The following is a 14,500-nucleotide window of genomic DNA, read 5'->3' as shown; positions in this document are numbered from 1 at the left end:
ATTAAAGCAACTTTGAGGTTCCACCTCATACCTGTCAGACCAGGAAATAAGAAAAAAAGGGGAAAATGACACATACACTGTTGGTCCAGTCAGTCTGGAAAGCAGTTTGGAACTTTGTCCTGCAAAGTACCAAATGGTGCATGTCCCTTAATCCAGTTATACCACTTGTTAGCCTATATACCCAAAGAAATGAAAGAATCTTTGTTGGTAATATGTTGTAAGCCACACATGTCTCTACCATGCTTATTTCCATGGTTTTCTGGGTGGAATGCAACCATGACTTTTAGGAAAATAGAATTTCTTGATTCACCTTGACATAGTATCCATGGAATGATATTATTAAAAATATTCTAAGGTAATGAAAATAAGCTTGATGTTGAGAATAGCTATCAGAAATTACTTTTTCTTATTTATTTCAATATAATAGCGTGACTATAAAGTAATGAGATTCATTTTGTTATGTTAGCTTTTCGAAATGTCTAAGTCCTTTATGACTACAACTGAGAGTTTGGTCTGTAGTAATTTGACTTTTCTTGTGTTTTTGATTTATATAAACCTGTGGTTTCATCCATGTGAAAACACTTGTTGTGCCTACTCCATTTTTAAGGATATTGGTGGGCAGCTTAGCTTCCCTCTAATTCAGTACCTTAAGAAAGAGGCCACTCATGGTTAAATCATTTGCTCCTTTTCACTCTGCTGGTATGGCTCAGAGGCAGTATTTGAACTCAAGTTCTGGTGATTCTTTGCTGAGTTAGCCTTCTATTTAGTGGTTTGCTGCTTTTCTTTCTGGTTCTACTAAAAGGGAGAAAAATGAAGCACAAAAAAAAGCCAAGCTAATTCATAAAAATGTATGTACTGTTAATGAGCCACACATTTGTTTACATTTTTAAGCATTACAGAGAATATGTGTAACACCCCCCAGTAGATCTTAAACTTAGTTGCATCAGCTTTCTTTAGCTATCCATAGAATATCCATAGAATTCTTCCCACTTTGAATCATAGAATAAATATATTAGTAGAAAGCCACTGTGTATTCCTGAAGGTATATCATGGTAACTGTTTTAATTGGCATACTGATGAACTAGATGAGCTTATTTATATATTGACATGTAGATGTGAATGAAATCTCAGTCTCAACTTTCTAAAAGCAGTTATGATGAACTCTTTGAGATAAAATTTTAAATCTTATTTATTGCAAGTTTTATTTAAAGCAGCTGCAAATGGTCTTTTTTTTTGAAAGTTACCAACAACTGAGGCAAAAAGTATGTTATATCAAGTAGTGACAAAGTTCTAGAGCCTTTATGCTTCTCCTGACATTCCGTAGGGCCATATCTCATCCAGATCTGCCTTATCCAAATGTTCCCTCCTCCTTTCCTGCCCTCTCCAATCAAAATATCATTGCATACATCAGAGGTCTTCAATTATGGGAGGTGGTGCATTAATAAGGGGCAGGGATAGACAGGGAATTTCTGGAAGGAAAGTACTTGAGCTAGAACAGATTTTGTTTAGTTGTTTCAGGCATGTCTAACTCTTCGTGACTCCTTTTGATTACTCCAGCTCATTTTACAGATGACTTGTCCAGGGTTCCACAGCTAATAACGTGTCTGAAGCCAGATTTGAACCAGGCTAGGCACTCTATCCTAGCTGCCTCTGGAACAGATCAGGGGTAGGGAAAAATACTGCCAGCAACACTCTTTTTCCAGGTTCTCATCCCATCAAACCAAAAAGGAGGATTGTCATAATGGCAGAAATTTTATGGAGATTTTGAAAAGTCTTGAAAAATATACAGATAGCATCTTATACATATATGCCATTTGGGGACTTTTCCTTCAATGCTGCTAGGTATTGATGCAATATAAGTAATTCACACCAAGGATTGAATGAGCAATAATATACTTCTCTACTAAGGTATTTTCTCTTTAAGATAGAAAATTTTCAAATCCAGCTGAATCCGTGTATGTGGGAAGTACTACTTACTATAGATACCCAAAAGCCTGGTTGATGTTATTTCTGAATCAAAATCAATAATAGATACTTTTTTAAATCCTAGAAACTAATTGGCAGGACTTGAAAACAACAAATACAGAGCAGCTTTAAAAAAGAAGACATAATTTACCACCCCCTCACCTCCCCCCCAAAAGTTGTGGGGGTTAGCAGCTATTGTGCTTCACTCCAATTCCTAGTAAAATTAATTAGAGAGCATTTTTAGAGGATATTTAAGGGATCATAGGATCATTGATTTAAAACTGGTTTGGATTGTAATGGTTCTCTAGTACAGTAGTGTCAAACTCAACTAGAAACAAGGGCCATTAAACCATACATGAGGATCCCTGCAAGCTGGCATATTAAAGAGAATAGTGCAAAATAACAGTTGGAAGAGAAAACTGGCTGGATTCTGTAGAGCCTTAAATGTCTATTGTAAATTTCATTGACTATATAAAGTGAAAAATGGTTAAAGATTTTGAACAGGAGACTGGCATAATTAGCACATTATTTTCAGAGGAATTACAGGGTAGTGATAATGGACAAGAAAGGTAGCTTAGTGTCATGCAAAAACACTTGATTTAGAGTCAAAGGCCCTAAAGGAAATCCTAATAAATACTACCTGAATCACCTGGAACAAGTCACTTACTTTTCTGTTCCTGTTGACTGATCTGTATAAAAGAGTTGGACTAGATAGATAATATGCTCTAATTTATTTAGAAGTCACTTGCTTCATGACTGTGGACCTGTCACTTGACCTCTGTGATTGTTTTTTCCTCTTTAAAAAGGGACTGATGGTAATTACCAGTTTTGTTTTGAAGACCCATATAAACCTTAAAAACATGAATAACAGTAGTTGTCTTTATAATACGTCGTCACAAATTAGGGTGTCAGAGAAACCAGTTACTTCAACAAGAAAAGTTGGATGACGATTTAGCAAGGATATGATTCCATGATTTTGTGTGATCAATTTGTTGATTAATAGTACAATCAGTTTGGTGCAGTGAAGTTTATTTTTCATGTTTTCCTCTTTTTGAATGTAATCTTTAAAATTTTAGAGCTATTTACTAAATCTTTTAAAATATTATTTTACATAGTTGTAGTCAGTGCATATATCATTGTGTTTTATTTAGTCTACATCACTTTAGAGAGTTGTAGGTTTTTAGAGTTCCAGCTTATCTTGAAAGGAGCAAAGAATTGTAGAGAGTATCTGGTAAATGGCCTCATTTTACGGATGAGATAAGTGGGGCCCAGGAAAGTTTAGGGACTTTTCCAGAATCACTCAGAGGTGAGCTAGGATTCAGATTCTTTTCTCTGTACCATACATAGTGCCTCTCTCATTTTATGGCTGAGGACACCTAGACAAAGATGATACAATGATGTATTTAAAGAACCCTAGAGTCAACTGAAAATTAACTTGAAACAGTAATTTTAACAAAGTTGCAGAAAATAAATCAACACAAATTATTTTTGTATAAAACCCACTAGGAAGTAGTAGAAAAATTGAAGTAAATTAACTACAGAATGTGTAAAATATTCAGGATGTGTGAATCAACATCAGTCAATATCAATATATAAAATGATATAAATAAATTTATAGAACATTGTTTGCAGAAATAAAGACATCCATAAATAGAAAAATGTTAATTCCTCATAAGTAACAGGAGTCAGCCAAATAAGTGACAGTACTGTATAATTTAATTTACTTATTCATTGCCAAAGGATTGCTTTATAGAACTTGGGGAAAAAACATATGGAGGCATAAAAGGTCAACAATATCAAGGGAAATCATGGGGGGAAAAGTGGGAATGAAGGGGGCTAATAGTACCAGATGTCACACTGTACTACAAAGTAGTAATTCTCAAAACAATTTGATTATTTTAAAAAATTATTTAAAAAAATGAAACAATCAGTGGACTGTATTAAGTATGTACTGTAGCAAATGAACCTAGTACCTTGATGTTTGATAAACACAAAGACTTCAGCTGCTGGGATAAGGACTCACTATTTGATAAAAAAAGAAAAAAACTGCAGAAAAAATTAGACAGTGGAATGCAAGAAATCATATTTATACTAAACTCACATCTTACACAAGGCAAGGCAAGTCATTATTAAGCTCTTACTATGTGCCAGGCACATACAAGATAAGCTCCAAATGGATACATAACCTAGATATAAAAGGGCACATTACAGACAAATTGGAGAAGCAAGGAAAAGAAAATGGATGGAGGAAAATTTTGTGATCAAACAAGGGGTGAGATCACAGAAAATAGCTAATTTTAAAGCTAAAATTAAAAGGGAAACAACTGGCAAAAAGTATTTTCAATAAAGATTTAATTTACAAGTTATATAAGGAACTAATTTAAATTTATAAAAGAGCCATTCGTTAGTTGATAAATAAATAGAGACAGTGTCTGAGCACTTAAACTGCTGCCAGGTCTGGGATGATGGAAGTATGGGGATAGGGTTGGAATTCTAGAATGTGACCCATCTCTTCTCTTCCCACAACTCCTGCTGCATCAGAAGATATACAATAAATGTGGCACTTTATCTTGAAAAAGACCTGAAATTTGCTCATGGAAGTGGAAGTCAGAAGGGTTGTAATTTCTGAATTATTGTAAAGCAATGAAAGGAAGGTTATATGTAACTGTATTTTGCCATATTGCTTTTCAGAAAGACAGTTCCATCCCAAATACCCTACTAGCAATGTAATATAGTAAGCCTGTTTCTAGACAGCTCTGCAGCTAAGTGGCACAGTGGATAGAGCTCTAGCCCTGGAGCCAGGAACACTTCATCTTCCTGAGTTTAAATCTGTGTGACCCTGGGCAAGTCACTTAACCTTGTTTGCCTCAGTTTCCTCATCTGTAAAATGAACTAGAGAAGGAAATGGCAAACCAATGTAGTGTCTGCCAGGAAAACCCCAAATAGGGTCACAAAGAGTCAAATATGATGGAAGTGACTGAACAACCGCCAACATTTAGTGTTTTTGTCTTTCTTCATTATTGTAACAGTTGTTTTTATTGTCACTTCTTTGATTGTCAATTTGAATAATTTTTCAGGTAGTTAGAGATATTTTGTTCCTTTCAGGAACTGAAATAGGAATTTTGCCTTTTGGAGTTGGTAGAAACTTTTTACCTTACTTTTCATACTTCTTCCTTCAATCCATAGGGAGATTTCAAAGGTGATAAATTAAATACCAACATCACATACCCAAACCTTAGAAGCTCAAGAAAGCCGATAATTGTGTAGAATTTGGTTTGTCTAAGCAAAAGAAATTTTTTGATTCTGGCAGAGGTTCATTATTAAAATAATTCCAGGAAAACGTAATATCAGTTAAAGTAATCTGGAATTTTAGCTTGTATTTTGCAATGTTGAAAAAATATTAATCCAAAGCATTGTTTTCTGAAGTGTATTGTCAGCTCCCTCTGCTGGCTATGTGATGGCAGCAGCCAGCTTCATTTAAGTGTGTTTTCTATTCAAAATAGAATTTGAGCAACCAGAGCAGAGCACAATCAAGATTATTTCTCTAGTAGTAGTGACAGTTTACTGAGAGGGACTGAGTTCCTTTTTCCAGTTTCCCCTTCATGGCAAGCTTGTCAGTAGAGGTCATAGTACTTACTTAGGTTGTGACCATTAGCATATATGGAACGATACTGTATTTTAATCAATACAAAGCTTTCTAGCCTGGATTTCAAGCCTATATTAACTTTATTAGTGCCACATTTGATGAGCAGCTGAGCTAAGTAAAGTTACCCAGATATGCATTAAGTTTTTAAGTTAAAATCATTTGTTTAAATTAAATGCATTAAGTTATTGCTTAAATATTAATACCAGTTTGGTTCATAAGATTAAGTGGACTAAAGGGAATGAACACAAATATTTACTAAATTTTAAAATTTGGGAGTTTGTAGATTATAATCTTATTTTTCCTCCAAAATTTAAGTATTCTTTTATCTTTTTGAGGGAAAATATCACTATACTTTTTAAAGATAAGCTTATTTTTAGTATACAACATTGATTATTTTTTCAGAAGCATATTTTAATTACTATTTTCAAAGTGGTAATTAAGATGAGAGGAACAAACCTTAACAAGGTATTGCTAATGTATTGATAATTATGAAATCACTCATTAAATGAATGTACTGAAATGTAAAATAAAATAAGACATCATGAAGTATTATAGAAGTTTATACTGAAACAGCTATGGAGGGTTCTAAACCATTGGGATCCTAAGCTCTAATTTCAAGATAGTAATCAATTGAAAAACAGTTTTAGCAGAAGCAAAATGAAGATATATTTTCATGATGAAGTTTGCACATGGTATTTTGCCTTGTTATGTCCAGAGAATAATTTAATTCTTTAAAAATGAGCCTATAATGGGAGTTATATCTTTAATTAAATCTTACCTGAAGAAATATAGAAATTGCCTGCTGTTAAAAAGCACTGAAGCATATGCTACATGGTACAGAAACAGAAACATTGACTCTCTAAATAGACATTGACGTAAAAATTGTTGAACGAGAAGGTCAGTAATTTTAGATTTAATTTCTTTTCTTCTGGTAGGTGTTTGTGTGGTTAATTGATCTTAGCTGTTTCTGTGATTAATACTGATCAACTCTTAAAGCAAAAAAGAGAGTAAATTTCTGATTTCCACAGGTGGCTGTATTTGAGAACTGAGTTACCCCAAGGAAAAAGCAAACTGATGAATTAGGTGTCTTCCCAAGGGGTTATTTATTCAGCAGTTTGTGACAATATTCTGAGAGGAAAATGAATTTAGCATACTCTTTTCTCCAATGTTTTTCAGACACCGGCCAAAAGAAGACCCTAGACAAGAAAGATGGAAGACGGATGTCTTTTCAGAAGCCGAAAGGGACCATTGAATATACTGTGAGTTAACCTATTTGTTTAAATGCTGATTTAGCTTTGGAGTATTTGGGGGATTCTCTTTATATAATACAAATACGTTAAAGGTGTTAATTATTTTGAATTCTTAAATCTGTAGATCACTTCTAAAAACTCACTTTAACAGAAATCAAATCCTTATTATTTTTTTTAATTATAGGTTGTTTTTGTCCTGGACAAAATGTGTTATCAATGAATTTCAAATTTGTTAGTGGCAATAATCTTAGTTGTCTATGCTTCTTTTCATGAAAATTATTAAAGCAAGTTGACTTGTTTTATATTGAAATTTATATTAGAATCTACTCCTCCCCTGAGAATTTTTAGCTTTGATAATGGTGAACTATATAACTATAGAAAGGACACTTAAAATAATGTTTTAAATTGTAATCCTCATAAATTACCTTCTGATATATTTTGCTCATTTTTATTTATTTAAAGCTAAGGTTGTACAACAGTATCCAAAAAATGGAACCTTTTTTCTGACTGTTACGTTATTGAAATGCCCCTCAAATCTTCCTGCAGTCAGCTTTTCCCATTTCTGGTTAGTATGGGATACTAACATGAGATATTTATTTCCTGTGTAATGTGCTGCTTTTATGTGATTGTCTATAACTATTGCATACTTAAATTACATTAATTTGTTTTAACTCAGTCATGTAAACCTCCATAGTACAATACAATTGCATTTAAGCTTTTCTATTTCATTTAAATGCATTACGACAGAATGCAAACATGTTAAAGAGTGTATTTAAAAGTCATTCATGAGGACATCTCTTCTAAATTTTACATGATTAACTTTTTAAGCCTCAGGGATTAAAGCAAAAAAGTTCTAAAAATTAGATTGGAATCATTCTTTTAAACTTATTGGTATACAGCCACTTAAAATTGTAATTGATCATTTTTTATCTGTCACTTTGAATACATTTCTAGATTAATACATAGTGAAAACATCCCATCCACATAGGAAAGACCAAATGAATGGAGAATATATATTACCCAGATTCACCATGCATTTGCGTGGACCCCCTGTAGAGCTTGTTTAACAGTGTGTGTATATCTGGGACAGACAATTCGGGTGAATAATGAGTTGGGCCCAGAGTTGAACAGGAGAACAGGCTGGATTGCTTTCAGAAAACTGCAGAGCTCTTTTACTAACCCAAGCTTCCCAAGAAAAAAAAAACCCATTTTATCTATGCTAACATTTTACCAGTATTGATACATGTCAGCAAAACATCTAATATAACTGCCTGTGCAGATCTAAATTCCAGGGCAATGGAGAGGCTCATTACAGGTGAAAGCAGGTTACAACTTACAACGATAAAGGAATTCAAAAGAAGAAGATTAAAAGACATCATCACAGAATTGTATGATAGGAAATGTGTTTAGCCTAAAAATTCCACCATATTTTAAGGGAGAGTAGAGTGGTTGATGATAAGGAGAAGAAGAAGAAGACGCTGATGTCACATGGCCGGAATGAGATATGGCATGTGGATGGCTACAGCGCTCCACTGGTATTCTTTCAGGATAAATTGAGGAAAACCGCCAGCATGCTGAGTTTTCCTTCTGTGTTGAATTTATGGAAGAACATGGGAGAGAGTTGCATAGGATGGGCAGTCATGGATAGTGAGATTTGCAGTGTTGGAGCAAACCATCAAATGGATGAAATCACAGATCTATTTGCACATCGCTGTAATTGTATGCCCTCAATGAAATATGAACTCCTTGAGATCAGAGTCCTGTTTGCTTTTTGCAAATACTCAGAACCTAACACAATGCCTTGCACATAGGAAGCATTGCTATTTCTTGAACTGAAAAAAAAAAAACTTATTAAAGAAAATGTCTTAAGATGTGTTTAAATGTTATACTATCAAAATTCTCCTTAAGATATTTTATAAACAAAATAATTCCTCTATGTTCTCTCCCCTTACTGCATGACATTGAAAAATCCAAATAAGTACAGCACAATAGTTTAGTAAGTATAGAAGGTAGTATGTAACATTAATCCATGTAAATAAGCAGATGCAGAAAAATATGTAGTTGGTTTTTACTTTGTATAGTATTTACAAAGTATTTAAAATATATACAGTTTATATCTAGTATTAAAGGAAAGTTTCTAGATTGCTTGGGAAAGAGTTACCTACTACATAAGATGTTAAATTTATTTTTTTTTTTAAGTTTTTCTCTATGACCTCTGGGAAATTATCAAATAGGCCTTGATAGAGTTGGTTTGATCAGAAATGAACAAACTCCTTGTATTAAGTTTTAACCTTTTTAAAAATATCTTTAATCTTATATGAAAACCTGAAAGGATTTAATAGTTCTGTAAAATATGATCCCCCCCAAGAGAAAACAAAGGCAACTTTTAGATTAAAATAATATTTGCTTATTCACTCGCAAGTACACCATTTTTATTGTTGCGCTGCAAATAAAAATAGAGACATGTATTCTTTGCATTTGCAAAACCATATCTTTTTTTCGCTTTAAGAGTAAAATTTTAATTATAACATCATTCTTTGGTGTCATAAAGACCTGGATTTAAACCTGATTTGGACATTTCCTACTTGTGATTGTGGGAAGTTACTTTAACCTTGATGAGCTCCTATTTGCTCACCTTTAAAATGGGAGTAGGAATGCCCATAGCTCATTTTTAGATAGCTATAAATACTTGTGAAAAGAATTAAAGTTAGTTTGAATGAGAAAATTCTCTGTCATCCATAAAGCACTCTCTTTATATCAGTTTTGCTATCACCTTCCAACTCTCTTACTCCTTTTTGGGTTGCTCATGTCTGATAGTCTGGTCCAACATATTGTCTCTAGATAATTTTCAAATGTGGTATTTAAAGAGTCACTACATTTTCCAGATAATCAAGAATGTTGACTTTCCTTTAAAATGATGTACTGATTCAGATTTTAAAATCAGGGTAATGAACTTTTTCAGTGAAAATGCTTTAATGTTCTGTTTTCCATCTTGACATTTTGATTTAATGTAAAGGTTCCTTTCTCCTGAAACCATATTTTCAGAAGTTACCAATGTATATTCCCAGTCACCAAACTAAAATATTTTCTCATATTTTCGTTCTCCTTGACACAGCTTCGGCATTTGACACTTTGATTTCATACTGTCATTACCTCCCTTATTCCTCATTTTCAAAACTCTCTCCTTCAATTTATTTGACACTTAACTGTCCTGGAGTTTCTCCTTGTGCTCTCCTTTCTCAATTCTTAATAAAAGTGAGCATTTTCCATGATTGATTTCTTAGCTCTTCTTTTCACTCTGTCATCACTTCTGTGGCTTCAAACCTCACCTCTGTGTACATGAAACCCAAATATTCATCTTTAGTCGTGATTCCAACACTAAATTTGCATGTGCTTCCTAGAAATTTTCACTTATGTCCTGCCATTTTAACAATTATTTTGAACTTAATATATTTTTAAAACCTACTCCTTTTCTTCTTCTGTTCCCATTTGCTTCTGCCATTAGCATTTCTTTCTGATTTCCTGTCCAGGATACTATCATCATTTTATTTAACTAGGCTGCATACAATGGAGTTAATTTCACTTCTTCCTTCTCCTTTGCTCGGCATTGTTGGCCCTTCTGCAAGTAACCCTAGTCTCCCATTTCCCTCACCTACATCTCCAGCCGCTCTCCACCCCAAATCCTGTTCTTAACAATTGAACATTCATTAAGTGCCTTCTAGTTGCAAGGCATTATGCAAAGTGATGGAGATATAAAAGGCATCAATAAGAGTCCATAGTCTCAAAGAGGTTAGTTATACTCTCCATTCTCTTAGATTAATATTCTAAATATTTGCAAGTGAGGAAACAGATAATTAGGTTAAGCGACTTGTCCAGTCACAGAGCTAGTAAATTGTTGTCTGAATTAGCTAAATCCAGCTTTTCTGACTCCATGTCATTTTTTATTCATTGATGCACATAAAAGGAACTGTTCTCATGTGTTTAAGACTTTAGCATAGTTATCATTTGCTTTATACAATCCCTATGATCCTGAGAATGTGTACATAAGTAAGCTTTATTAGGGAATTGACTTTCACTTGGGTTCCTTTAGAACTGTGGTAATAAAATGTAAAACTGAAGTTCCTGCATAAGGTAAGGTGTCTTATTTCATCTTTGAGCTCCATTTCCCAGATTTTGCTTTTAATTAGATTCAGAGGACTTATTTCTGTTTGAAACAGGTTGAATCGAGGGATTCTTTGAATAGCATCGCCCTGAAATTTGATACCACACCTAATGAACTGGTTCAGTTAAATAAGCTGTTTTCCCGAGCAGTTGTTACTGGACAGGTAATATTTGTTTTTATGTCTTGATGTTTAAAAAAGGTAAAATATAAAACAAGATTTAGTGGTTAGTCATTAAACTGATTTTTCAGATGTAAGAAAATTTTCATTTGCATATAACAAGTACATACTATTATTACTATGTAGAATGATATAGTGATCACATAAGTCATATAATACTTTTTATATGTTTATCAAAGTATTTTAAACACACCTGCTTAAATTCAAGTTAATTGATTTGTGTTTGTAGAGAAGATTCCATGGAAGATAGTAAAATATAGGACTCCTGAGAAGGATAACTTGTGCATAATTTACATAAATATATTACTGACCATTAAAAAAATAGGTGTAAATGATACTCTTCTGAATTATTCATTCACTGATACCCCAAATTACTTATCAATTATAAAGTATTCAGTGGAATTATCATTATTTGCCACAACTAATTTATAGACTACTATCCTTTTTCAGAATTTATTGTGGTCATTCAGACTTACTTAATTTTGGTTTTGACTACTATCAAATTATGTTTTATTTAATGCCGAAGATTAGAAGAAGTGGTGAATGTTCTTGATATCTTGTAGAGGAGCAGAATTTTAGTATTCCAGTCTTAATATTTGTGTGAACTTTTTGTTGCAGGTTTTATATGTTCCTGATCCTGAATATGTTTCTAGTGTTGAGAGTTCCCCATCTCTTAGCCCTATAAGCCCTTTGTCACCAACCTCGTCAGAAGCTGAATTTGATAAGCCAACAGTAAGTATGCCTCTCTTTTGAAAAAGAGTAGTAAGGAGATCTCAGATCTTTGTACAAGTCAGCTGAATTTGTACTTTCCAAAGTTAGGAAATATTTCTTATTCTCTAGATCTAAATCTGATGGTCTTCTCAAGCCCCATCCTTCTTAATAGTATTAACGTGTATTGACTACACTTGTATTTATTTTGTATATAGTCTATATTAAGCATGTTGTCTCATAGAACGTGAAGTCCTTGAAGAAACACTTTCATTTTTGTATTTGTGTACCCATTGCTTGGTATTTGTAGTAGTTACTTAATAAATGCTTCTGATTGATTGAAAAATTTGAAAACCATGGTCCTATAACCTATAAAGATTCATTTAACCTAACCTAATGCCTTGTAGGTAGTAAGTGCTTAGTAGATTTCTGCTAATTAATTAGCTTTTCCCATAAACTTGTCATCATATCATCCTATGAAGATGTTTTTTAAAAAATGCATTAAATTAATTTTAAGCCTACATTTGTAGGGGGTTTGGGAGCAGACTGACTATTTGTCAGTTAAATTTCTGGGTTCATATGTGTATAATGTGCATATATCTGATATTTTTGACCTCTCAGAAGTTCTCTATACCAATGAAATTGTAGGTCTGAACTTCCCCCCCCCAAAAGAAAACCCTCAAAAATTCACACTGTTTATTCATTGAACTTGAGAAACAGTAAACTCTAGGCTTTTTTCAGCTGAACTGCTTTCTAGCGTTTTATTTCCACATTGTGTGTATGTCTTTAAATTTATCCTTGTTGTAGGCAGATAGTGCGTATGCTATTGGTCCTAGAGTTAAGACCTGTCCCTGAACAAGTCATTTAACTTCTGTCTACCACAGTTTGCTCAGTTGTAAAATGTGAATAGTAATAGTACCTCCCTCCTAGAATGTTTAAGAGGATAAAATGAGACAAATTTATAATGTGCTTTGAAAATCTTAAAAGTTCTATTTAAATGCTAGCTGCTATTATTAAATTTAGTCTTTCTGATTAAACTTTTATTTGATCAGGTGTTGTGCATATTTTTATTTTGTGGTCCTCAGCATTTTTTTTCATTTGTAGGATACAGATGGAGTCCATCATAAAGAGGCAACTCCCTCTTCTGCTTTTACTTGTGTTCGCTCAACCAGAGTTGTATCTTCTACTTCTGAGGAAGAAGAAGCATTTACTGAAAAATTTCTTAAAATTAATTGCAAGTACATTACCAGTGGCAAGGTATTAAATGACTTTTATTAAAATTCTGATAGGGAATATTATTGAATATTTCTGTTTTACCACATTATAACTCATTAAGACAGCATCAATACAGTCATTTAGTAGTAAGTAGCTTATAGCTTCAAGTTATTCTTTATTATCAATATTACAATGTTTGAGTACCCAGAGACTAAGGTGCTATTGAGTAATAGCTTACACAAACACAATCCTTTTCTATCTGTTTTTACCATTTGCTTACAATTTAGTAGAGAAGCATTGTGGACATATACCATCATGATAAACATGTCTGAATTTCAATATAGTAACGACATTTGGTATGTAGCAAGCTTATGAAAAAGAATTGACTGCAAAATTACCCTAGGCACTATATAAACCAAACACTACTAAGTGATTTAAATATACAGAGGGTAATCTAGCACCAATGGGTCAGTTTTATGTAACTCAAACTATATAAATATATTTTTACCCATACAAGTTAATGAAGAGAAAACTTTAAATTTTTATTTAGTATATTTAATTACTTATATAGCAAATATCTACTTTATAACCATCCTTTCATTAGCAACCTAACATGACCCAGTTGGTATGCACTGTGATAATATAACTAAATTTTGGCAATAATCTCAGGTTATACAATTTATATATTTGCATACTGTTACCCATTTAGGTGGTCTGCAGTTTGAATTGTAAGACATGTTTGGTCTAAAATTCAGAGTAGAATTACATAGTCAGAACATAGAGGAAAAAGGAATTAATATTCTAAAGACCAGGTATAAATGAGTTGCGATTTATCTTTTATTTTGCATTATCCATGCCATCATAGCTCCTCTGGGAGGCAATCATGGATAGTGCTTTAGAAAGTTTTTTTTTTAAATAATTATTTTGAAAATGCAAATTTTTATTATTTCTCTTGAAATGAAAAACCTTTTTCTAAATATTCCTTCTCAGAATATTTTTTAAAAATGTCTCTACTGTCTTAAATCTATATTAAAAATGTTAAACCAGGTGAAGTGGCTGTGTGTGTGTGTATTTGGCACTAAATCAAAGGAGTAAAAGAGCAGCAGCTTATGGTTTGTATTTTTTGATGTTAGCAAAAGTAATGAAAGGACTAGAAGTCATACAATTAAAGATTAATGACAAAAATATTGAATTGTATTTTAAACTTGTTTTCTTTTAAAATATTCATCACTTTTAAATATGTTTGCTATTAATTTTCAAGCTAGATTGTTTTACTAAAGTTGCATTTTTTTATACGTGAATGGAAAATTAGTGATGTTAATCTGAATCTTTGATGAAACATATTTTGTCATTCATTTCCTGGATCACCAGAATGA

At 32.8% G+C, this 14,500-nt stretch overlaps 1 protein-coding gene across 2 annotated transcripts in view; it reads left to right on the top strand.

Moving 5' to 3' along the window:
- The window catches only part of OXR1 (oxidation resistance 1), a 105,030-nt gene that overhangs the window by 21,180 nt on the left and 69,350 nt on the right, over positions 1-14,500 (top strand). For both annotated transcript variants that reach the window (XM_036754958.1, XM_036754948.1), the window contains exons 2-5: positions 6,788-6,870; positions 11,079-11,186; positions 11,820-11,933; positions 13,014-13,166. In XM_036754958.1, the coding sequence (XP_036610853.1) occupies positions 6,788-6,870; positions 11,079-11,186; positions 11,820-11,933; positions 13,014-13,166 (458 nt within the window). The remainder of the gene's footprint in view (positions 1-6,787; positions 6,871-11,078; positions 11,187-11,819; positions 11,934-13,013; positions 13,167-14,500) is intronic.

This window comes from Trichosurus vulpecula, chromosome 1 (assembly GCF_011100635.1).
Source record: "Trichosurus vulpecula isolate mTriVul1 chromosome 1, mTriVul1.pri, whole genome shotgun sequence".
NCBI classification, from domain to species: Eukaryota; Metazoa; Chordata; class Mammalia; order Diprotodontia; family Phalangeridae; genus Trichosurus; species Trichosurus vulpecula.
This window is presented reverse-complemented; position numbering and strand designations above follow the sequence as displayed.